Raw genomic sequence first — 26,998 nt, forward strand, 5'->3', positions numbered from 1 at the left:
AGTTAAGTACAACACTTTGTCGCACTTTTCTTACTTGTAAAAACAGATTAAACAGCTAAATACTGAACACCCCCTGCAGGTGTGCTAGATGACCCTTTGTTTTTCTCTGCACACTATTTTGATCCGGGGGGCACGGTGGTGCAGTGGATTGTCACCTCACAGCACATTTGGGTTGGATTCCAACACCAGGGACCTTTCTGTGTGGGGTTTGAAAGTTCTGCTTGTGTTTGTGTGGGTTCTCTCCAGCTTCCTCTCACCATCACTACCAAAGGTAGCTGGGATAAGCTTTGGATTCTCGCATATCTCCAATTCAATAAAGATTTAAAGTTGTACTACATAAAACACAGAATCAATACAAAAACCAACAGACCTCTGTCTGGGATTATGTATGGAAAGACTGAATTTATCAAAGTTCATTTTTATAGCAACTCTGTGCACTTTATGAATTGATGGTTTGTGTATATTTAATAGCATTATACTTTTTTGTATCATTCCCTCTTTCTTGCCATTGTCTTGGCATATTTTTTGCATTAGAGGAAGAAACACAAGGCAAAATATCCTACATCATGGGACAATAAGGTGAATCTTGAATCCTGTCTCCTAATATGCACTCTGTTTAGACAAATCACAAGGGTACTTGAAAGAGTCAATCTGTTCTTGGCCATGGCTTCTGTGGTCTTGTGTTAGTCTCAGAGAGACAGTAGTTTAGTAGTAGCATAATCATACTGACACAAAAACATTACCTTGTTGACAGAGACATGTAAAGAACTGACGTGACTTCTGCATTTGTATCAATTTATTTTATTGATCACTGTGACATGCTCGATCTGACTGGCACACAATCTCAAATCAGCAAACACATACAGACATGTTAAAAAAGGATGGTGTTTTAATACTGCCATTTATCCCCTGAGTACATCATAATTGAGGCCACTTGAGAAAAGTGTCATTTGACAGTTGCAGAATATAGGATGTTGTGCTGCAGGGTTTAATAGAAGACAGCTGAAAACCTCCTTGTAGGATCTGAGGTATTAAGGAATGTTAGATATTGTGCATGTGGTTAGAGATGTCATTGGTGGTTTGACAGATTTGTGCAGAGACCTGGTCTTTTTAATGGTATTTGTATCCGACTACAGCTCATTTGACAGGATATATTTGGTTGCCATGGCAATGATGGGGGCCCCTGTTGGCACACCGGGGAAAGGACCACTGGAGCCAGCGATGTCAATGTGAGAGTACGGCAGAGGTTTGTCAGAATCTACTCCATGCTGCAGGAAAAGAAGAAGGAAAACTGAAGTGCAGGTGCATACCAAGCTGCCACCATTACCCTCCAACACCTCCATCTCCATGAAGTACACGAACACAGGGATTATTACAATTAATGAAAAGCAAGACTAAAACTAGCAGTAAAAAACCTCAAAACATTTCAATAACTGAGATAAAAAAAAACACAACAAAACTCTAAATGAAATTTATAATGTATAATCAAACACAAACCAACATCAAGTAACACTGCTAATAAAAGTAGCTTTGGTAAGAAAAGTACTTATGCATAAATTGAGACTGACACCAACTGTGGTTAAAAACTGATGTGTGGTGAGCACCTTGTCGAGTCCTGAGGCCATGATGAGGAAAGCCGAGGGGGTCTGATGTCCACGAGGAGTGGCGGAGGACGGCAGGTTGTTGGACTGTAGAATTTCCTCGTACTCAGACTTCCCCTTGTGGAACTCGTAGTCCTCCCGTCTGATGGTGGACACCTCAAACACATCACCCAGTGCCTCTCCAGCTATGAGAAAGGACAGGAAACAGAGGGATGAGGACTGTCTTTTACTGTCCTCACCCAAACACCAACTGCTGTGCACACCCATAATACTGTGGGCTGTATATGAGTAGGAGGGGTTCATTCTCTGCTGATCAACGGTCCAGCCACTGGGACAGACATCCATTCATCCATTCATCCATTCATCTTCTGAACTGCTTTATCCTCGAGGGTGGTGGGTGAGCCTATCCCCGCTATATTTCGTACGAAGGCAAGCCACACCATGGACATGTTGTCATTTCATCACCAGGCTCTGGAACAGACATGCTGCGGTCAAATCTGACTTTACCGGCTGCATGACCTCTGACCACAGCACCAAGAGTACTTTCACTAGGTCTGAGGAAATCTGAGGAAAGTATTCAAAGATGTGCTCAGCATTGCTCCTTTTTTCCTCTTGTGTTTCTTTACTGCCTCTGAGGCGACAGTGATAACATCAATTGCTGAATCAAATAAAGTGGTTTTAAAGGCAAAGTGTGTTTCATGTTCTTAACAGAACTATTCAAGCTTGACTGAGCAGCAAAATGAGGGAAGAGCTGTGAAAATAAAAACCATAACTGGATTAAAAAGAAAAGATGTCCACACCTGGTATCCCTTTAGATTATCTGATTCAATTTTCCGTTAAGAGATATTTTTTAATAGAACCGTCTTTTTTCTTTTTTTTTGGGGGGGGGGGGGGGTAATATATGTCACAGAACCTTCATGTCCATATAAACAGAAAGACACAATAAAATGTAAATGAGCATGCAAACCTGGATCACTACAGACCTGTACATAGGAACATAGGAGATCAGCTGAAACTGATTTGATCCTGTGGCCTTGACCTTGAGACATATTTTGGAGTCAAAAGGCTGACAGGTCTGTTAAGCCCTGTTCAGATGGGATTAGTTTGACATGGGTACGTGGGGAAAAGTAATAACTGCCAGAGATTTTAGTCCCGTCTGAATGTGCTACATCAGTAATCATAACCACACAATGTCAGTAAAGATTACCGCGCCTTTTACCTTCTGTAAAAGGGTCCAGGAAAATGACCCCAGATAATACTGATCCTGTGTGAACAGACCAGTAGTTCATATGTGTGTAGATATGCCGTCATATCCTGTTTACAAGTGGTTTTTCATAGATTTTCGAGCATGGAGGCTCTTGAAGAAGCACTCCGTTTTCCAGTAGGCAGTTGGACAAGTGCGTGTGAAACTTCATGTACAGTCAGAATTGGCGTACGACAAATATGATTCAGACGCAAAAGAAGGTCGAAAGCACTTGTTAGAGGCACAGGACTTCTGATTGGTTTAGGTAAGATAAGCAACGTAGCAGGGCGATGTGGGTAATAAAAACAATGTTAGTAGCTTAATCATCTGGTTGATGGACAATATTTATAATAACGAAGCAACGTCATACGCACATGACGACAAGAGAAGACACCGGTCTGTGAATGGATTAGCCTCCCCCCCACTTGTGGTAGTTTTACTGATATTTCTTATCCCATGCGAATTGGCCATTAATATTACCGCTGTCCTGTGGTAAAATGGCATTAGCCCATGTACCCATGTAAAACTAATCCAGTCCGAATAGTGTTTTCGAGGCAACAGGCTGAATGGTTTGTGTGTTTGCATGTGCAGTTTTGTCTCTCAGACAGAACTGAGCAATAAGTGAGATGAGCAGCGAGGGGGGAGAGCGGTGTAACCAGAGACTCTTTGCTTTTATATTGTTCTGTCTATATTGGATGTAAATTCATTCCCCAGAGATTGACATCCAGAATCATTCCACACAACATGACAAAAAAAGAGGAAAATTAAAAATACATGCAGAGAGCAAGGTCAGAACTGATGAAGCATCTTGGATGAGAGATAAAATATTTTCAAGAACAAAAACCAGCCCAGCTGAACTTTGAAAACCACCTAAGGATGAATGATGACCTGGACAAATGAAAATGTATACAGACATCATTATTGTAACTTTTTTTTTCTTTTTTAAAGGAAAACATTACATAAACATGAACAAAAACACCTGGCTGGATTTAGAACACTCAAAACTAGAATGTTTCGACAGCACATACAGGGTGGGGAAGCAAAATGTACAATATTTTGAGGCAGGGATTGAAAGACAGTGTATGACCAATTAGTTTATTGAAAGTCATGAGAATTTATTTGCCACAAGAAAATGTCCATAATAGAAAATGTTTTTATTCTATGTGTCCTCCTTCTTTCTCAATAACTGCCTTCACACGCTTCCTGAAACTTGCGCAAGTGTTCCTCAAATACTGGGGTGACAACTTCTCCCATTCTTCTTTAATAGTATCTTCCAGACTTTCTGGTAATAGTTTTGCTCATAGTCATTCTCTTCTTTCCATTATAAACAGTCTTTATGGACACTCCAACTATTTTGGAAATCTCCTTTGGTGTGACGAGTGCATTCAGCAAATCACACACTCTTTGACGTTTGCTTTCCTGATTACTCATATGGGCAAAAGTTTCTGAAAAGGTATGGATAATAGTGTTAGGTATGATTATGACATCAGTATATGTTTGGTTTCAAAACAACTGACGTAGTGTCTGCTGAGAAAAAACAACTAAATGTTCATTGTACATTTTGCTTCCCCACCCTGTACTTGATTTAATCTGTGACTAAACAGGGACTGAGCCTGTCATTTCCATTTTGACAGGTCTTAAATGTGCGTCCAGTTTTATATCACAAGATGACAACTTCCATGACAACTGAGACAACCCACTCCAGGATGAACCATGTCATCAGCGACAGCAAAAACAAGTCCAACCCACTAAAGGCTGAAGCTGTGAGTTAAAGTACAGTAAACCTATTATCTCCTGAGTCCAGAATGAATTTTGAGACTTCTATTCATCTGTTCAGGTCTCTCACCTTTCTGCCACTGAGCAGCATTTCCACTGCGATGAGCAGGTCCATTATCCATGATAATCTGCCAACACAAACCCAAAACTGAATGTAAGACATGTTTATTTAGTAACAAATGACTCAGATATGAGCCAGCCGTAGGTGTACTTATATTTGAGCAGGACTCACAGAGTAGTTGGGTCCCATGGCTCTGATGGCGTGTCCGGTTAGAGTAGCGATAGTGAAGAGCTGAGGAGAAACCTCATTTACAGCCTGTACACACATGAGACAGACAGGACGAGTGTTCATAAATGGAAAACACAGGCAGAGTCATCAGTCAGCCTGTTTACATGAGCATGAAAATCAGATAACTGCTAATAATCAGATAATTGTAATAATCACATCTGACGCGTTTACATGCACTTGAGAAATGGGGATAATCAAAAACCCTAGTTTGGACGCTCCAGTCCATTATGGGATTTCTTTTGGAGTATGTTCGTACATAGTGATGGTGGAATTAAACCTCCTGTTATTGTCTAATTGTCTCATGTTTGGCTACATACCTTTTATATTCTACGATTTGAATTGTTTATACACAGGCGCAGATGTAACAGAACTAAATAAGTCAGATGAACCTGTGCACATGCAGGAAGACGTCAGAGTATTGAGAAGAAATCCAGGCATGTTAATCTGATTCCTTATAATCAGATTACTGCTGTTATCTGATAAAGCAGTGATTTTCAACCTTGGGGTTGGGACCCCACGTGGGGTCACCTGAAATTTCTAGTAATTGGTAAGAAAGAAAAACTTATTCATAAAAAATATATGTTGACTTGACAGAGACAATCCCAATCCATAACAGACATGACAAACTGTGGTTGTGAAACTGCAGCACTGTGGTTCTGTTTATCTGTCAAATGTTCACTGTGGTCAGTTTCAGATGCTGCAGCTCTTTCATAATTCACAGTTTCAGTTCTTGTTTGTTTAGTATTAATTGTCCTCCTTGTAAATCACAGCTGGACTGACTGGACAGATCCTGACCAAGGAAAATCGCATTCTCCTTTTGTGCAGTAATCTACACTTAGATTTACTGCCTCTGTCCACAATAATATACATTATATGGACTAAATGTCAACTAAACTTAATGTTTATTTGCAACATAGTATAGAAAACAATCATATGATCAAAAACAAATTAATTTTAACTAAAAAAAAATTAACTCCGTTCTGGGGTAGCCAGAAATTTGTGACGTTAAAATGGGGTCACGAGCCAAAAAAGCTTGGGAACCACTGTGATGAAAGTATCAGATTACCCTGTTTACATGATCACTGAAAGAATCCGATAACTCCAGAAATAGGAAAATGATCGGAGGATGAATGTGCATGAAAACAGGTTCATGATATGATCATCAAATCCACTGACCCTGTCTTTCATCTCACACAGCAGATCGACCATCACCATGCGTCCCTCTGCGTCAGTGTTTCCCACTCGGACTCGGCGACCCGCGCGGGAGACCACCAGCTCATCAGCCACGTAGCAGTCTGGCAACAAACACACACTTCCAGTCAGAGAGTAGAAAATGAAAGAAATGAATCAGTTAAAAAATTGGTTTAATGTAAACAAATTATCACTGAACCTGAAAAAGACTAAACACACGCTTTTTGGAAAACGAAAAAGTAGAGTAAGAGTACAAATAATTATTGATAATACAATTATTGAAAGAGTTAAAGAAAACTGGTTTTTGGGGATAGTATTTGATGAATTGATTTCCTGGAAACCCCATATAAGTTATTTACAAAAAAAAGTTTCCAAATGTGTTTGTGTGATGGAAAGATCCAGTCCTTTACTTAATCAAAGTGCTTTCCTCACACTGTATCATTCATTTATTATGTCTTAGATTAATTATTGTATTGAAATTTGGGGGAATTGTTATAAGACAAATTTATTGCCATTGATTTGCCTTCAAAAAAAAAAAAACTATTAGAACGTTTCATAAAGCTCATTATAATGATCACACCAACCCACTTTTTCTCCACTCAGCAGACTTAAAATTACTAGATTTGGTGGATTACAAAACAGCACAACTCATGTTTAGGGCATCAACAAAATGTCTTCCAGGTAATATTCAAAAATTATCTAAAGACAGAGATTCTCAAAATAAATTCAATCTCAGAGGTATTAATAAATTGTGCCAACTAAAGGTAAGAACTACTTTAAAATCAATGTGCATCTCAGTAAGGGCAGTAGTATTATGGGATGGTTTAGCAGATGAATTCAAAGAGTGTGCAAACATTTTTCAGTTTAAAAGAATGTTTAAAAAACAAAGAATGAGGAAGTACTTGGAGGAGAGACAGTGACACTGATGCTCTAAGCAGTGTGGGTTCCATTAGGGGGAGTGGGTCTGGGGTCAGAGCGGGTCTGGGGTCAGAGTGGGTCTGAGGTCAGAGCGGGTCTGGGGTCAGAGCGGGTCTGGGGTCAGAGCGGGTCTGAGGTCAGAGCGGGTCTGGGGTCAGAGCGGGTCTGAGGTCAGAGCGGGTCTGAGGTCAGAGCGGGTCTGGGGTCAGAGGTCAGAGCGGGTCTGAGGTCAGAGCGGGTCTGAGGTCAGAGTGGGTCTGAGGTCAGAGCGGGTCTGGGGTCAGAGCGGGTCTGGGGTCAGAGCGGGTCTGAGGTCAGAGCGGGTCTGGGGTCAGAGCGGGTCTGAGGTCAGAGCGGGTCTGGGGTCAGAGCGGGTCTGAGGTCAGAGCGGGTCTGGGGTCAGAGTGGGTCTGAGGTCAGAGCGGGTCTGGGGTCAGAGCGGGTCTGAGGTCAGAGCGGGTCTGGGGTCAGAGCGGGTCTGAGGTCAGAGCGGGTCTGGGGTCAGAGCGGGTCTGAGGTCAGAGCGGGTCTGGGGTCAGAGTGGGTCTGGGCCTGTTTAAGTTCCTGTCCTGTGAGGATGTGTTATTGTATTGTTCTGTTTTGTTCTATAATGTTCTGTATTGTTTTGTTTTGGTGCAGTGAAATGTTGTGATGGCTCGTCTGTGGTGTGAGGGGTTGGAACTTTAAAAGCAGTGTTTCTTCCATGCCCTTTTCAAACCATGTGTTGTCCAGTTGTCGACTGTTAAGTGTTTAAATGTGATAGCAGGTTTGAAATAAACATGTGAAATGAAATGAGACACCACTAAGAGAACCAAGTGCACAGATGGAGCCCACTGACCACAGACGGAGCCCACTGACCACAGAAGGAGCCCACTGACCACAGACGGAGCCCACTGACCACAGACAGAGCCCACTGACCACAGACGGAGCCCACTGACCACAGAAGGAGCCCACTGACCACAGAAGGAGCCCACTGACCACAGACAGAACCCACTGACCACAGACAGAGCCCACTGACCACAGACGGAACCCACTGACCACAGACGGAACCCACTGACCACAGATGGAGCCCACTGACCACAGACGGAGCCCACTGACCACAGACGGAACCCACTGACCACAGACAGAGCCCACTGACCACAGACGGAACCCACTGACCACAGACGGAACCCACTGACCACAGACGGAACCCACTGACCACAGACAGAACCCACTGACCACAGACGGAACCCACTGACCACAGACGGAACCCACTGACCACAGACGGAGCCCACTGACCACAGACGGAACCCACTGACCACAGACGGAACCCACTGACCACAGACGGAGTCCACTGACCACAGACAGAACCCACTGACCACAGACGGAGCCCACTGACCACAGACAGAACCCACTGACCACAGACAGAACCCACTGACCACAGACGGAACCCACTGACCACAGACGGAACCCACTGACCACAGACGGAGCCCACTGACCACAGACAGAACCCACTGACCACAGACAGAACCCACTGACCACAGACGGAGCCCACTCACCTGCTCCCACACTGTTCCTCACCATGGCCATCGCACCCACCACCTTCAGATGGCGTGGCTTCAGCTTGGACACAATCTGGACAACACAAGGCACAGCAGAGTTGAAGACTGAGACTCGACACTGCAGTTGAAGCTGTCATTACTGTAGAACACAGGGCTCCAGAACAAAAGAACCTGATCAAATGTTCAACATGAATGCTCAGGTTGTTTGCTTTTAACCCTCTCTGAACAGAGGACTGCACACATAAGTGACTGTGTCATTTCATTTGCCAATGAATACATGTAGTTATGATCAAAATGGGTTTTTATGTGTGACACTCACAACCACATTTCAATAACTGATAAATTAACCACCCGTTTTGTTTTTTCCAATGATTGTCTGATGAAATAATTACCTTTTTTTGCTCATAGATAACACTGAATTGTCCCTCCTGCATTCGAAACCACAGTTCAATAACCATGCAGAACCTCTTAATAGAATGTAAATACTTACCTAAAACGGTACGAGGACACATATAGTTTAAGAGGAGACAGTGGGAATGGAAGGGTGTCAAGCCAGTGGTCAGACACTTCTAAGGCTGTTTAGAACGGTAATACTGGGAAAATGTTCTCCATTATCCATTAAAGAAGAACAGTCTAATTCTTCCATGTTGGTACAATAGAATAGAACGGACAGATTTCATTAAGAACAGAATGACTCTAGAACATCTGCTTTGACTTGACTCACTATATTTCATGAATGTTACATAATAAACACGATGTATTTCATTTATATTTCACTTGAGCAAAAGGACAATAGGATTTCTCTTCAGGGAAGAGGTAAATTAATCTCACCTCACCTTCATGTTCTGAAATGTATACATGTACTGTATCACATTCGTTCAAGGAACAGAGGTCGGAGGCATCTAGTGTGGAGACGTGCTCCCATCAGTGTCCGTCTGTGTTGAAAAAAGCCTCCAGAGGAAGTCTGTGGAGTCTGTCAGAGGAGGATGGCTCACCTGGAAGAACCCAGCCACAGCAGCAGCTCCACACTTGTCCCTGTGCATCCCAGCCATCACACCTCCAGCCTTGATGTCTGCTCCGCCAGTATCGTAGGTGATGCCCTGGGCAACGGAGAAGAAAAGCCAAATGCCATTCAGTACGTAAACAGTCACAGATGCAGCACATGGACATTTGGTCAAGTGTTAAAACGGATCAAAGTCTTGAAGTAATGATCATCAGACTTGTGGCTCTAATCAAAGCTACTGACTTTGAAGAAAGCAAAACAGGAGCTTTAGTTTAGTGTCTTAGGCCAACTCACTAACTTTCCTTAAAAACCTAAAAACATCTTCTAGGTTTCAGATTGCCTCTCCCTGAGATTAAAAAAAAAAAAAATCTCTCTGATGTTGTTCCTGGTATCTGCTGGTTACATCCTCTCAGTTTGGGCGTCACTGCCCTAGTGCCCCCCCCCATCACTACTGGTGCCACTGTTGCCTTCACACCCACATTTTCTCTCTCTCCTCTTTCAGCCCTTGGTATTTCTCCAGCTTCTCCATCTATAGTCTTCATCTATCTCTACCTCTGTCTGCTGATGTTTCTCCTCCTCCACTGTGTTAGACTGAGTGGACACCATCATCTTGTCAGTCTGGATCTGGAAGTCCACCAGGATCTGGACCTGTTTGTTCTCTGTCACCTTCGGGGGGCGTCCCCCATCTGGACCCTGGGACCTCCAGTCCAGACTGGGTACAGATGGTCCAGTACACTATGTCCTGTACCTGGTTAGGCCGCTCCATGTATGCTTTACCTGCCAGCATCATGTGTATATATATATATATATATATATATATATATATATATATATATATATATATATATATATATATATATATATATATATATATATATATATATATGTATATATACTTTTTTTTTAACAGTACCCCATGGGCGTCCTTTTGTTTAATTACTTTTTTTTTTTTTTTAATAATTGCTGATTCACAGGTGTCCAGTCAGATGCTCCTCTTGACTGTGATGCTGTGGTTCAATTCATAAATAAGATATTTTTCAACCACAAATTTATAAATTCCTAACATGCACTGAATTAGATTGCACTATGCATTTCTGTGTTGCTAAAAGTCAAAACATATGTTTCCATGCATTAGGCCAGTAGTTCCTGGCCTGGAATGTTTTTTGCTTATACGAGGTTGGTAGGAGTGCACGTGACACTCAAAAATCTGTTTGTATATGGATTTGTGTATGAGGTCCACTGTTAATTAAACAAAAGCCCTGCTGAACACTGGTTTCCACCCACTGAACTGCTACGGGACGTACATTTTGAAACAAGAAAGGAGGTGTTGTGTTTGTAGAAATGCCCATTGGTGTACTTTTAACATTGCAAAAACAAGTGGATCAAAATGAGTTTCCTAACTACGACCATTTCTGCTAATTAAACGTAGGAAATTGCAAACAAAAGTCTGACTCTAATACAGGCCTCTGTCAAATGAAGGCCTGGTTCCTCCTGCAGCTGTTCGGATATTTAAAAAGATATATCAGATTTACAAAAGTAAAAATCCTCTGCCTGTTTCATGTTTTTATTTGGGGTGAATGCTGTTGGCCCGATTATCAGCTCCTCTGAAATCTACCCTTAAACTGGGTTTGAAGGTATCCTAAATATGGTGCACATTTGAAGAGGAAGTGATTAGATGGGCCTTTGTTTTAGATACCTAGGATACATTTGTCCACAGCAGTTCATGGTTTATCCTCCATGTCCAACCCCATACTGGTGGTAGGCCAGCATCAACTGAATCAAATGAATATAAAATAGACTTTTTCACAGCAAACATTTTGACATGTTGCAACAGGAAAAACCCAAAATAAAGTTAATCCTAATAACACTGGATGCATAAACACAACCCATAGAATGGAACTGACACTCCTACATGGAACGCAGCCATTGCAGTCACACATGTTCATTTTCTGTGTGCTGTGAAAAACATTTATACAGTGTCTACAGAGAATGTATTACGACCTCACTCTGAAAAACTGAACTAATGCAAGCTACATTTGTCTCAAAGAAAGGATCCAGTAGTCTCCAGATATCGCTCTATGAACAACTTAAAATCTAATATTTACCTCAGAGCATTGACATGTACAGTTGTGTCTGAGAAGTCAAACCACCTGCTGATGTGTAACTACTGGGGATGCACCGATACCACTTTTTTCCAGACCGAGTACGAGTACTTACATTTGAGTACTTGCCGATACCAAGTACCAATACTAGTCCTTAATAATCCCATTCCAGCTGTTAGTTCCTTTTGTAAATGTGCTTTATTGTCGTTGTCATCAGTCTGGCTGGAACAAAGTGCTGCTACTGACATTTAACGTGTTGGAATGAGCGTTTGTCAGTTAATCCACCAGGGGGCGCCGCTCTGAATTAACCATACTGGACAAATACCACGAAGAAGAGGAAAGTTTAATGAAGAAGAAGAAAGTCAGTAATACCAAACCTGTAGACGACAGAGGGAACACTACTGTGATACTAATGTTGCAGCGTTTTCTCTGTAAGGTTTAAAAGTTTAGCTTCAGCAGGAAGAGAAAAGACAAATGAGTGAGAAGTTTGGTTTTCACTTCCACTGGCGGCGGTCCGCACCGCTCCGTACTCCTGCTGGTATTCTCTGTCTGGGTACTCATCCTCCATCAGCTGGAAAACAGATGGAATGTACGCAGAGGACGGACAGAAGGCTGCGTCTGTATCTGTCTGTGTCTGAACGGTACAGTCAGTCAGCCTTACTTTGATCAGCCTCATTTCTTTGGTTCAGTCTCCACACTCTTCACACTCACACACATTATTCCTCCTCCTCGTACCTGCTGCACTGAACTGGGAATGGCACACAGACATAAGTGGTAACGGTGCAGTTGTATCGGATTACTTTTACGAGTACGAACACAAGTACACACACTGAGTATCGGAGCCGATGCCTGATACTGGTATCGGTGCATCCCTAGTAACCACCAAATGCATTATGGGAGCAGAGTCCTGCCGGCCTCTTCTCACCTTTCCCACCAGCATCAGGGTGGTTTGGATCGGTCCCTCTCCGCAGTACGTCATCTTGATAACTCTGGCCTGGTGTCGAGGAACACCTGCATAAATGGGAAAAATGAACTCAAACAGACCCATTTTCAAAGTGTGTCTAAGCCTGCGTTAAGGACAGATAAGAACATCAAATGAGCGTCCTACTGTTGGCACAGCGGTTCACTGCAGCCAGGCATGGATACTCCCTCTCCAACACCTTCGGGTCACTCAGCACCTCCACCTGAAGAGCAAAACAAACAAAAAAAAAAAAACATGGACACGCTCTAATGTGTTACAGCCTCAAAAAAACACAGAACCACCCTGGACTTATACTGGTTATGTTACTGTCAAACAAAGTTTCTTCTAAAACTAAGAAACTGAACATAGAGCTGCACACAACTGTTACAGCTCAACACTCTTCGGGGCAGAACACATCTGAGGGATTTGATTATGAGTATGTATGTTTTTTTTTAACCCTTTCATGTATGAATTATGAGAACCTTAATCAAGATTTTTTTTTTCCTGAGTGTTTTTATTCCTCTTTATGCATGAAAAAAACTATGTGATCGAATGTTTTTTTTTTTTAATGAGCCTATTTTTCATGGAGTTCCAAAAATGTCCACTCAGCTGGACACCATGCGTTTAATTTTTGATGCAAAAAAACATGTATTTACTGTCATACTGTGTGAAAACTATGAAATAAAAACATTTTTAATGCTGCTAATCTGAAGTTTTCTCACATTTTAACATATTACAATACTAGTTATTACCCACTCAGATAACATGCAAAAAAAAAAAAATTTTCTTAAAAAAAAAAACCCTGTTAATTACAGTCTAATAACAATTCGCAATTGATTTACTCTTAAATATGTTAGTGCAGATCAGGTTTATCAAGACCAGCAAAGTTACAGTAATGGTATGACTAGCAGTGGGACAATAATTGATGAAAAACTGCATTTTAATGAAAACTGCAGATGTGTGTATAAACAGGGCCATCAGCGCCTCCACTGCCGTAGGAAACTGGAACACTTCCACATGGACCGAACCATTTGAACTTTGTTTAATGGTTCCTTTATTGAGTCTGTTTTGTCTTTTTGCCTGGTGCTGTGGTTCACTCAGACCTCAGCTGCAGAGAAAAAACTCCCTGAATCAAACTGTCAGATGGTCCAGTCGCCTGATTGGTCAGTCTCAGTCTGGTCCCTCCACCCTGTCCACTAAACAGGTCCAGAGGATGGTTCCATCAGTTCTGAATAATGACTTCCATCCAGTAGGGGGTGAAGTTCAGCTCCTTTCCTCTGGATGGAGGTTTTTAGTTCCAGGTGCAGGACACAGCGTTTATAAAAACAGCTGTTCCTGTCGCCGTCACTGAGCTCAATAAAAAATAGTGACATTGCCCTTTACTAACTTATTTTAGTTATTTATTCTATTTCTTTGCTCTATTTATTATTATTGTGACTTCAAATCTTTAAATTTTATGTTCTTATCCTGATTTTTATCTCAGACTGCGTTTATCTTGTCTGGGGTTTTTTTGTGTTCTATTGCATCTTGTTTTTATTTATTTGATCTTATTTATTTCTTTTATTCTTTTCCTTCTCTGTGCCGCTGTACTGATGAATGGTGGAACACTGAACACTGTTTGTCCTGTCTGGAAGCTCCATCCAGTACCTGTCTAACATGTTCAATGTATGTCTTGTTGTAAAACCAAAGCAGTCACCTCCACTGCAAAACAAATCTACCTACGGGTACAAATAAGGAACCTGGAGTGTATGGGATGATGCATAAGTGTCCACTGTGTTGGCTGATATGGAATTAAAACAACAAAATCCATGAATATGGAAGAGAACAGCTGGAGAAGAACTGTCCACTGGAGTGACCAGTATGTATGAAAGGGTTAAAGTCTTAATGGATGTTGCTCAAAGGACTTTTATATCCCGTCCTTTGTCTACCAAGTCACACCACATAAGAACCATGAGCTTTAGATTTTTACAGCAAACGTCACCAACTGATGATAAAAAAAAAAGGAAAAAAAAAAACAAACAAAAAAAACCCCTAGGAGGTAACACTTGCATGTTAAAGCCACAACAGACTTCCTGTTACAGTATGGCTAAAAAACAGGCGTTTGCAATTCTGGATCTGATCTGTGTCCCTAAAAACAGAGTATATCTCAGTGCATCCTTGTCTGGGAACCGGAGTGTTTATGGACACTATGGATCCAAATCTGGAAGACATCCAAATGTGCAGAATTGCCATGACAACAGTCTACAATGAAAAGTTATTTTCATTTTATCACAACGGTATTTATGATATCGATAACAGTATTTATTGACCAAATTTGAAGTTTCTTGGATCAAGTTTCTCAGAGCAGTTCATTAAAGTACAATGACTGGGAATGGCAAAAACAGGTCAAAAAACTCTTTGTGGACTTGTTGTTGAGCGCAGCATATGGATCCAAGGGGCTTTTTGTGCCAACCAAATTCGGTTTACTTCAGTAAATGGCTCAAGTTATATAAATTTGGATTCTGATCCTCATAACCAACATTTTCCCCCATTTCTGACTTCAGCTTCTACGGGAATGAGAAGAAGAATCCTGTTTGTAAGTGGAGGCGGGCCTTGGCAGTGCTCAGCGCTTACCGTCACAGGGCTGTCCTTGAACAGCTCCTGAACATAATCAGCCACACGAGGAGCGGCCATACGTTCTGGATCTGAGCCTCCGATGTCCCGACAGGCCAGTCTGAGGAGAACACAGAGGGCAGCAGGTGAGCAAGGCAGCAGCACAACCCGACAAACTGAAGCCAAACTGGGATCCGACCCACCTCCCACTCTCCAGAGCAGCAGCCAGTTCCATCAGCCTGGGCCCCTGGGCGTCCCGGGCCACCCACAGGCCCAGAGCACACACCTTATGCTCACTTGGTTTCACTTTGGCTTCCCTAACCTCCAGAGGCTTGAACAGAAAAGACAGAACTACATGTGAGTGAACAGGGTCAGTATGTACAAACAAAATCACTTCTGAAAGCAGAGATAGCGTCATCTCTAGACAAAGTGTCTTTAAATCCATCTGACGTGGACTACACATGGGTTTGGAAGATTTGTTACTGAAGAATACATTTTCACTATTACTTAATGTAGAAGTTTTATTTAAAAAATACTTTTATTTTTATGTCAGTGTACAGCACTTTGGCCAACTGTGTTGTTTTTAAAGTGCTTTAGAAATAAACTTGACTTGACTACTGGCTTATTAGTCACATACTGACTCTTTATTATTCACCTGTTAATGCCTTTGTGAAGTGGCCACGGCTTACTGTACTTTTCTTATTGAAGCTGTACCTGAATGTTATTAGACCGCAGGTGTTAAACATGTGGCCCGGTGGCCAAAACTGGCCCACCAAAGGTTCCAATCTGGCCCGCAGGATGAATTTGCAAAGTGCAAGTTAGGGCATCAAACTCAAAAATTATAATAAAATAACCTATAAATAATGACAACACCAATTTTTTCTCTTTTATTTAGTGCAAAAAACATTAAATTTTGAAAATGTTTACATTAATAAATTATCCTTTAACAATAAAATGTGAATAACCTGAACAAATATGAACAACCTGAAATGTCTAAAGAAAATTCAGGGCAATTTTTACAATATTTTGCCTGTTACTAAATATTTTGAGCCTTTGTAGATCTGATCTGTAATGAACATGTATATAAATATAAATGATAAGTCGAGGCAGAATATTGATAAGATTGTACTTCTATTTCTTAAATTTCATTTTTTTCCAGGTTATTCACATCCTTTTTGTTTGGATAGTTTGTAAACGTAAATATTGGCATAACTGAATGTCATTTTTTTTTTGCACTAAAACGATTTGGAGTTGTCACACTATCACTGTCACACTATTATTTTACTGGTCCGGCCCACTTCAGATTAAATTAGGCTGAATGTGGCCCCCGGAAGAAAATGAGTTTGACAGCCCCGTATTAAACTGATGAAGGAAAATCCAAGTGTACAGACAACAACAGCATTCCTCTATTCACTAAACAGACGGCAAACGAGTGAAAAAACTGGCCTCACACCACTTTGCTTTGACCATGTTGCTGAAGCTCTCCTGCCTCTCAGCCAATTAGTAGGACCAAAACTTGCTAAATGTTGCCTCATGACTAGTGACGGGCTGGTGAAGCCTCCTGAAGCACTGAGGCATTCCACACAACTGTGACGGAAAACCTCCAGAGCTTCAAGGCCTCAGTAACAGTGACATCTGGTGGACAACTGAAGTCAAAGCAACCTGTGGAGAGCACAACTGAAGCACTGACGCTGTTTCAGCCCCATGTCAGCAAAACAAACTCAGAAAAGACTGTGGTTTTCCCTGTGTTTTGGTCATTTCTACTAAATAATGATTACATCATCATTACAAATTAACCCTTTCATGCACAAATTATGAGAACCTTAGTCAAGATTTTTTCCCTGTGTTTTAACTCCTCTTTAGGCATGAAAAAAAAACATGCAATTGAAATTTTTTCAATGAACCTATTTTTCATGGAGTTACAAAAATGTCCACTCAGCTGGACACCATGTGTTTAAGTTTTGAAGCAAAGAAACATGTATTTAAAACCCACCATCAGAAAGTGATATACTGTGTGAAAACTATGAAATAAAAATTTTTTTCTTGCAGTTAATCTGATGTTTTCTCACATTTTAAAATACTCTAATACTAGATTACTCACTTCATGGAGATAATTTGCAAAAACAAACAAAGAAAAAAAACGCTTTTGTGTAAGAAAACTGTTAATTGCAGTCAAAAACAATTAGTTATTGATTTATACTGGGTGAAAACACAGTAGTGTCCGTCAGAGAGCAAACTTTAATTGATTGCCATTCCAACATTTATTTCAATATAAAGTAGCTTTTTGTTTTGGATAATCACTTATGGTCCAACTAAAGCAAAAATGAATTTAAAAGTAAAAATGTGGGTCATTTAGCAACACTAATCTGTCAAACTGTCTCTACTTTGTCCCATCAGAGAGATTTCAAAGCCCATGTTTTGACCACACTGCAGATCAGGTTTATCAAGAACAGGAAAGTTACAGTACTGGTCTGAATGTCAGTGTATTATTATGGGATGGTGCAGAAGTGTCCACTGTGTTGGCTGATATGGAACTGAAACAACAAAACCCATGAATGTATAAGAGAACAGCTGGAGAAGAACTGTCCACTGGAGTGACCACTGGAGTGACCACTGGAGTGACCACTGTGCATGAAAGGGTTAAAATGAATTATGGTCGTTAGACACGTAGAGGTACAACTAAGTTATTTGTTAAAGGAGTAAAACATTTGTTCGTTTAAAACACACACACTCATTTTGAGACCCAATTAAAAATTAAAAACACAATTCAGTGAATGAAACATAAAGTGTAGAGCATACGAAGCATTCTGCCTTATCTGGTGGAACAAGAGCCAAATGATCACCAACTTTTAGTTCACTACTGGTACTAGTTCACTACTGGTACTAGTTCACTACTGGTACTAGTTTACTACTGGTACTAGTTTACTATTCGTACTAGTTCACTACTGGTACTAGTTCACTACTGGTACTAGTTCACTACTCGCACTAGTTTACTACTTGTACTAGTTCACTATTCGTACTAGTTTACTACTTGTACTAGTTCACTATTCGTACTAGTTTACTACTTGTACTAGTTCACTACTGGTACTAGTTCACTACTCGCACTAGTTTACTACTTGTACTAGTTCACTATTCGTACTAGTTTACTACTTGTACTAGTTCACTATTCGTACTAGTTTACTACTTGTACTAGTTCACTACTCGCACTAGTTTACTACTTGTACTAGTTCACTACTCGCACTAGTTCACTACTGGTACTAGTTTACTACTTGTACTAGTTTACTACTTGTACTAGTTCACTACTCGCACTAGTTCACTACTGGTACTAGTTCACTACTCGTACTAGTTTACTACTCGTACTAGTTTACTACTGGTACTAGTTTACTACTGGTACTAGTTCACTACTCGTACTAGTTTACTACTCGCACTAGTTTACTCGTACTAGTTTACTACTCGTACTAGTTTACTACTCGTACTCACCATGAAAAGGGCCAAAACACACCAAACTCACTCTTCAAATCTCTATCTCCACACAACCCAACATTTTTGCGGAATCACCAAACTACTCAAAGGTGTCAAACATGTCAAGCCGTCGCTGCTTCATCGCTTCAAAATATTTTGAAGCTTTCCATTGGCTCATGGTGTTTCAATGCATTTGATTGGCTCAGAGCATTTCAATGACTTCTGAGCCAATCAAATGCATTGAAACACCATGAGCCAATGGAAAGCTTTGAAACATTTTGAAGCGATGAAGCGGCGATGGCGTCCGAAGCTTCGAATGTGACAGTGGTGTTTTGATCCAAGCACCGACAGAGTGTTTCCAGTCGCTCCGCTTCAGGCAGAGTGACAGCAGCTGCCACGCCTCGTCACTACTCACGTGTGACTCAAAAACAGGGCTGTCAAACATGCGGCCCTGGGGCCAAATGCGGCCCGCCAAAGGTTCCAATGCGGCCCGTGGGATGAATTAGCAAAGTGCTAAAATCCCACAGTCCAGGCTGTGGAACTCATTTTAGTGTCGGTTCCACATCCAGACCAATCTGATCTACAGTCCAATAATAACAGCAGAAGAACCCACACAAAAGAATGACTGCAGATTTACTACTGGGTTTGATGTGAAAAAAATATTCCATTATGCCTATAAATAATGACAACTTCAAATATTTGTCTTTGTTTTAGTGCAAAAAATAACAATAAATTATGAAAATATTAACCTTTACAAACTATCCTGTAACAATAAAACATGAATTATCGGAACAAATATGAACAACCTGAAATGTCTAAAGAAAATTAAGCACTATTTTAACAATGTTCTTCCTGTTCCTCAGTGTTTAGTGTCTTTGTAGATCTGATCCATAATGCACATGGACAAATGAGAAGTGGAGGAAGAATATTGTTAAAATTGCACTGATTCTTCTTTCAGTTTTTTTTCAGGTGATTCACATCTTCTTTGTTTGGATAGTTTATAAAAGTAAGTATTTTCATAATTTAATGGGGTTTTTTTTTTGCACTAAAACAAAGACAACAATTGTCAGTTGTCATTATTTATCGGTTCTTCTGTTCTTATTTTACTGGTCCGGCCCACTGCAGATCAAATCAGGCTGAATGTGGAACCTGAAAGAACAGGAGTCTGAGAACCCTGCTGTAAAAGGAGGAGGCTCCTCCAACAGCACCAGACCAGAGTCCACATGTGAACAGATAGTGTAGTCACTGCAGCCGTGCACACCCTGGCTGCCCCTCACCATGTACAGAGCATGAAGGGCTCCCAGTGCAGCCACCAGGGGGCTGTTAGGGTAGTCTTTATGTGGAGGGCACACCAGTAGAGGGCGCTGCATGCCAGCTTTCAAGGCCCTAAAGTGGAAAAAAAAACAAAAAACACAAAAGCTCAAAGGTAAGCTCCAGAGATTGGTGAAAAAGATCCGATGGGGCACTCAGACGGACCTCTTGATGCCGTTGATGGCTGCGTCGCTGAAGCGGCGGGCGTCATCATAGTCACGGTTGACCGGGCCAGTGGAGGCGAACACCAGGCGGTTCCCCGGGAGACCGGGGACCCTCAGGACCACCACCTCATCTGCCAGACCACTGTCCACCTAGAAGACATGCATCAGTTGAACAGTCTGGTTCTCACACAAAATACTGATTTAGATTCAGAAAAGTTTATTTATCCCATATGGACATTTCATTTGCAGCTTACCACAGACATTGGTACACATTCAAAGTACACTGTGACCAACACAAGTCAGTATACAAATACAAGATCATAGGAAGGGAACTACAATAAAGGCTTTAAAAAATCAACAATAAATAATCCATAAATACCCATGCAGGCTAAAAGACCCTGTAGGTTCTGCTGACATTAAAAAATCTCATATAAAATGACTAAAATGACTGCTGTCAGAGTTTGAAAGTGTGATAGTTGAAGCGAAAAAAGATTCTGAATATGTGTTGGTTCTCCTCTGAGGTGCATGGTAACGCCGGCCTGAAGGCATCGAAGCAACATGACATGAAAGAACTTCCAAAAACAACAGGTGCTCTCACTTTTAGAAACTACTCCACTACAGGTTTTCTGCTCAAAATCAGCGTTTGAAAAGATGGTGTTGTCTAATATTCATGAAATTAGCTTTATGTATCAATAAACAAACTTGTTTTATGTTACTTTTTGCTTTTTTCAAAGTATTGATAATAAACGTTCTAAATTAAGCAAAAACACCAAAACAAAACTGTCCCCATGGTCCCACCTCAGGTCTCCATAAACCATGGAAGAGGACCACATGTTCCTGTCTGGACTTCAGTGCAGACTGGTGTTACTTTGTATATGGTTCGGTTTCATTTGACTCCAGGCTAAAGACTAAGGCTCACTAAAGAAGAACGTTGTACGTTTTCCAGTTTTCATCTGGTTGTGAGTTTTTCTTGTACTGGTAGGACATACCTCCTGTTTTCAGTGTCAGTCAGCTTCACCAGTGCACACGTACTTTCAGACACAACTTTCCTGGAGCCACTGACAAGTTTTAGTTGAGTTTTTATTTCATTTTATTGTCAGCTTTTCAGGAAAGTCTCAATTTACAGAAGCTGACAAGTGCAGGATCAACAATGACACCAAATCTAGTAGAGTGGAGTCGAACTGTACCCATGTTCTGAGTCCAGCTCCACCCACTGCATGTGAAACTTACAGATGCTGAGTGTGTGCAGATGAGGACCACAACAACCATCAGGCTCTGAGACTTAGTTAGCTGAACAGTTTTACCCAACTACTAAAGGTCTGCATGAAACTGTTGGTTTATCCAGTCAGGGTAAAAGTGCAATATATACGTATCTGTGCTGTTTCTTGGGTGGTGACATGCTTGTTTTTATTCTGTATATATATTTACACTTTTCTTCCTTTTAAACTGTTTTGCACTCCGCACCACTAGAGAGTTGTCTCTTTTAATTTCGTTGTACATACTGTATCAGGGCTGTCAAACTCATTTTCTTTCAGGTTCCACATTCAGCCCAATTTGATCTGCAGTGGGCCAGACCAGTAAAATAATAACAGTGAAAAAAGTAAAATTATGTTCTGATTAGGTTTACATCTACAGAGTTTTCTTAAAAAGTTGAATAACAACGAATAACTTGAATTGTCTGAAGAAAAGCAAGTGCAATTTTAACAATATTCTGCCTCAGTTTATTAGTTTATCATTTACACATGTGCATTACAATCGCATAAAACATTTAGTAACAGGCAGAATATTGGTACAATTGCATTTCCTTTTCTTAAGACATTTCCATTTGTTCATATTTGTTCAGGTTATTCACATTTTTTGTAAAAGTATAGTTTGGTAATGTCAACATTTTCATGTCATTTTACTTTTTTACACCAAAAAAACAGAGACAATGTGGAGTTGCCATTATTTATAGGTTATAATGATAATATTTAACTGGTTCTGACCCACTTGAAATCTAACTGTATAACTGTAACTGTAATTGGACTGTATGTGTCTGTATGTGGAACCTGAATTAAAATAAGTTTGACACCATTTATTGTTAATATCTACAGTGTAATTTTTGCATTTCATTAATTCATCCTGTGGGCCGGATTGGACCCTTTGGCGGGCCGAATGTGGCCCCTGGGCCGCATGTTTGACACCTGTGTACTATATGTACAGGGTGGGGAAGCAAAATTTACAATATTTTGATTGAAAGGGATTGAAAGACAGTGTATGACCAATTAGTTTATTGAAAGTCATGAGAATTTATTTGCCACAAGAAAATGTCCATAATAGAAAATGTTTTTATTCTATGTGTCCTCCTTCTTTCTCAATAACTGCCTTCACACGCTTCCTGAAACTTGCGCCAGTGTTCCTCAAATATTGGGGTGACAACTTCTCCCATTCTTCTTTAATAGTATCTTCCAGACTTTCTGGTAATAGTTTTGCTCATAGTCATTCTCTTCTTTCCATTATAAACAGTCTTTATGGACACTCCAACTATTTCTGAAATCTCCTTTGGTGTGACGAGTGCATTCAGCAAATCACACACTCTTTGACGTTTGCTTTCCTGATTACTCATATGGGCAAAAGTTTCTGAAAAGGTATGGATAATAGTGTTAGGTATGATTATGACATCAGTATATGTTTGGGTTCAAAACAACTGACGTAGTGTCTGCTGAGAAAAAACAACTAAATGTTCAGTGTAAATTTTGCTTCCCCACCCTGTATAATGACAATAAAGGCATTCTATTCTGTTCTGTTCTGTTCTATTCTATTCTATTGTTTATGTGTCCACTAGATTTAGAACCCTTTCAGTGCTTTTTCCACCAGGGAACTGAAGCCTACAGTCTTGAACCTACCAGAGTGTCCTGACAGAAGCTGCACTTCTGCAGCCTGTTCAGATTATTTCAGACTCAAATTGACAAACAGAAGTAACGGATCGAGACAAAAAGTGCACTTCTGACTCTGGTGGTTCTGAAAAGAGCAATAAAGGGGCTTCAGTTCAGCCGGCTGGAAAATGAGTGACACTGGGCAGAATCTGATGGACAATAAAACTGAACACTTCTAATTAAAACAAGGCAACAGAGTTCTAGACAAATTTCAAGATGTACAGTTGTACAAAATACTAAGAGACTCCACGTTCATTATCAGGATGAGACGGCTCAAAAATAAATGAATGCTGCTGTCATAAACATATTCTACATATTATTCCCATTACATTATTACCAGTTCTTATTGTGCATCAGTCTTGTTGAACTACTGCAGCTGTCTATGCAGACCAGACGGGTGCGTCTTCTCTGCTGAGGGGTAAAGTTTTCTGCTTCTTCAGGTTAACTGACATGTACAGTTGTAGCCAAACCTTTCGCACAGTCACAGCTCTAGTTTTTACAAGTTTTGCTGCTTCAGTATTTTTACATCCACCCCCCATGTTTCTGACATACACTGGTAACTAGAGCTGCAATCGATTAATCGATAAGGTGCTTGAAGCGAATGCAAAAATTCACGATTCGATTAATCGACTCGAATTGATTAGAGGGAAATATTCTATTGCAGTTTTCCTGAATTGAAGCTTCTTTGTGCGTCACAATAAGCGTCCGTGTGAAACACAACAGTGGAACCCATGTTTAACAGCAGAGAAATGAAAGAAACAAAGCTTTGATTCAGGAGAATTGTGGTTGAATGATTTTTTTTGGATCACTTTGAGTCGATTAATTGGTTGTAGCTCTTCTGATTACCAATCACAAGTATTTTCTAAGTTCCAAAGATTTTTATTGGCAAATAAATCAAATTTAAACAGAGTAAATGTGTGCTGCTGCTAATAAAACATGCTGGCTGTCACTTTAAGTCCTGCGGTAATGTGGTTAGGGCGTTTTCAGGTAAATGTAGTCCATGACTGTGTGCAGGTTGGTCAGCGCAGCGGCTGCTTCAACAGACTTACAGAGCTGTAGTCCTGCAGAGGAGCTTTAAGACACTCCAGCTCAGGGGACAGCGAGTCGTGGTTCTGGGACACCAAAACGATGCCATCAAAACTGCAAAGATGACAACAGCATGATCATGGAGCTCAGCGGTTTAGTCATGTAGACAGATAAGCTGCTGACCCAGTTGCACCTGCAGAAGCCCAGCTTTAGCAGAGCTGACACTCACTTCTGGTTCCGGAGGTCGGTGGTCCATTCGAGGGGCTGGACGCTGCACACACACACACACACACACACACACACACACACACACACACACACACACACACACACACACACACACACACACAGAAAGCACTGGGTTATTTCCTCTTTGTCATCAGCTGTGTCAGCAGTGTGTGGTTGAAACAAATGATTAGAGTGGGTCAAAGTGTGAAACCTTTGAGATCTGTTTTTCTTTCAGCTGTTAGTCCTTTAGTGTCTTGTCTCAGCAGAACAGAATGAAGACTTTGTACCTGTGTGCACTTTATGAGTTACTGCTGTGTGTGGATTACAATGTTGCGCAACCTTTATACCAGACTCACAATGTTTTCACTCCTCAGACATTTCTGGCATCATATGACACCAAAAGGGAAGTATAGTCATACTGAGAGTAAGTCATGTAAGCAAAAGGAAAACAAAAGAGGAGTACATGTGACTGGAGATCGAAAGCTGGAGAAAAATCTTTGGGTTTGTTGTTTTTGCATAGTTATATAATAAACACGTGTGCATTCATCTGTTTGTCTGCACTAAGCCACCAACAGTAAATATAGAAAACATGTAAACAGCATGAAAATCAACATTTCAATAGACCGTGTTGTCAGATAGGGAATGTGCCCTCCTTCTGCATGGAACAAGTGTGGAACTGTTCTTTAATCTTGTGGCGTATTACCCTGGGCTTCATTCAACATATCAAACATGCCTTATTGTTGTATTTGCATGACTGTATGAATCACCGTCGTGTTTGTTCCCATATTCACACAAGCTCAATCACACCATTCCACTCACAGTGCCAAACACCACAGAATGGGACCAGTTTAAAAGCAGATCTTGGCTGAATGGGACCCAGAACAAACACAACCCACAGGCCATAAACACCATCAGCCCTTTGCTTCATACTCAACACACACTTCCTAAAGCACAGGTGTCAAACATGCGGCCCAGGGGACCAAATCTGGCCCCCCCGCCAAAGGTTCCATTCCGGCCCTGCAGGATGAAAGTGCAAAAATGAACCTGAACAGTCCAGGTTCCACATACAGACCAATGGGATCGACAGTCAAAAGAACAACACAATAACCCAGAAATAATGACAGACACACATTTTCTTTGTGAAAAATTATGTGGGAAAAAATTTAGGTGAAAAAAATCACATTACACTGTGAAAATATATACATTTACAAAACTATTCATTCACAATAAAATGCAAATAAACACATAAATAAAACGCAGATGAACAACCTGAAATGTGCAGTTTGAACAATATTCTGCCTGTTCCTAAATGTTTATGGAACACTGTGTGGAAATGCACATGTAGAAATAAGAAGTCCAGGCAGAAGAGTGTTCAAAACTGCACTGATTTTCAAAAGAAATTTCTGTTTTTTCAGGTTATTCACATTTTTTTTGTAAAATGTAAATATTTTCAGAATGTAATTGGATTTGTCATTATTTATAGGTTATTAAGTCATTATTTTACTGGTCTGGCCCGCTGCAGATCAAACTGGGTTAAATATGGAACTGAACCAGAATGAGTTGGACAGACCTGGACTAAATGATCGTCTTCTATCTTCATGAACACACTTCAGATCCAGAGGCAGAGCACTGCATGTCAGATTTTTTTTTCTAGTTTTCGACATGAATGCACAAAAGAATGAGCTAACTAAGGCTTGTAATAAGGATTAGCAGTTACCAGAACACTCTGGATCTGTGGGACAAGAAACCCCAAAAACCAGCAGCTGTTGTTTTTCTGATGTTCAACACTAGCAGTAAAAGCTGAAAAGCTGCCTCAGTCCAAACCAAAGCCTGTGGACACAGAACAAGGGCTCACATTCACCTGGTGCACATGCTGTTCCTCCAACTGCGGCGTCTTCTGCTCAAAGGAACCCCGGCAGCTGCTACACACGGAACCTACCCTCTGCTACTGTCTGATCACGTGACAGGCCCAGTTAGATTATGCTGCCTTCGGGAACACGGCATTAGCTCGTAATTTGGAGTTGTCATGGACTTGTGTCCTCTCTGTCTTTCATGACCCCTTCACCAGGGAAGACTTTTCGGTTTTTGTTTCTTTGTTGTCTCACTTAAACCGGATGAAGCTCCCATTTATTATGTATTTAGATCGTAGTCAAGCAATTTATGTAGTTCAATAACAAACTCCCAACGTCAAAACTGAAGATATTGTATTTGGTTTCTTTATTAATGGTCTGCCTGCTAAGAAACTGTTTATTCTTAATCTTATTTCCTTATTAGCAACATTTCATGTACATGCAGGCAAATCTGCCAATCAGAAACCCAGCTTTGTGGTCTTTAAATCTTACTTAAAATCCTACTTGGACACACTTAAATTTTGCACTAACCCTAAAGCTATGAAAACTAAAGCCTTATGTGATGAATTTAAGTTGTAATATTTTTATTTTATTTATTTTTAAATTTAAATTTTTAATTTTTTCTTGTTTATTCCTTTACTTTTATTTATTTAATTTACTTACTATATATGCATTTATATTTAATTTCTTCCTGTCTGACCTCTAGCATATGCCATGTTCCGTTCTACTGGTGAATGGTATCATGTCAATAAAGTTTAAAAAAAAAAAACCCAAAACAACTCCCAACTGCTCCGGAAGGCGCGTAAAAGTACACAGTCGGGAAAT

General features: G+C 40.7%; 1 protein-coding gene across 1 annotated transcript; it reads right to left on the minus strand.

The window, feature by feature from the left end:
• Positions 1–781: 781 nt before the first annotated feature.
• On the minus strand, positions 782–26,296 carry LOC115425632 (putative aminopeptidase W07G4.4). The gene is made up of 16 exons (XM_030143295.1): positions 26,185–26,296; positions 24,325–24,366; positions 24,119–24,209; positions 20,156–20,304; positions 19,957–20,065; positions 15,421–15,548; positions 15,239–15,338; positions 12,773–12,848; positions 12,590–12,675; positions 9,555–9,659; positions 8,557–8,632; positions 6,086–6,204; positions 4,853–4,936; positions 4,691–4,748; positions 1,605–1,786; positions 782–1,268 (listed from the first exon to the last, which is right to left on the minus strand). Exons 1-16 carry the CDS (start codon positions 26,193–26,195, stop codon positions 1,131–1,133), a joined length of 1,554 nt encoding a protein of 517 aa, XP_029999155.1. The 5' UTR covers positions 26,196–26,296; the 3' UTR covers positions 782–1,130.
• Positions 26,297–26,998: the final 702 nt, after the last annotated feature.

Source organism: Sphaeramia orbicularis, chromosome 9 (genome assembly GCF_902148855.1).
Source record: "Sphaeramia orbicularis chromosome 9, fSphaOr1.1, whole genome shotgun sequence".
Taxonomy (NCBI): Eukaryota; Metazoa; Chordata; class Actinopteri; order Kurtiformes; family Apogonidae; genus Sphaeramia; species Sphaeramia orbicularis.

Bases quoted from the DNA above. Each gene is read 5' to 3' on its own strand.
- LOC115425632 (XM_030143295.1), bottom strand. The intron at 12,849-15,238 runs GTAAGCGCTGAG...TTTGCTCTTCAG, and splicing joins TCAAGGACAGCCCTGTGACG to GTGGAGGTGCTGAGTGACCC. The intron at 4,749-4,852 runs GTGAGTCCTGCT...TTGTGTTGGCAG, and splicing joins CCATGGGACCCAACTACTCT to ATTATCATGGATAATGGACC.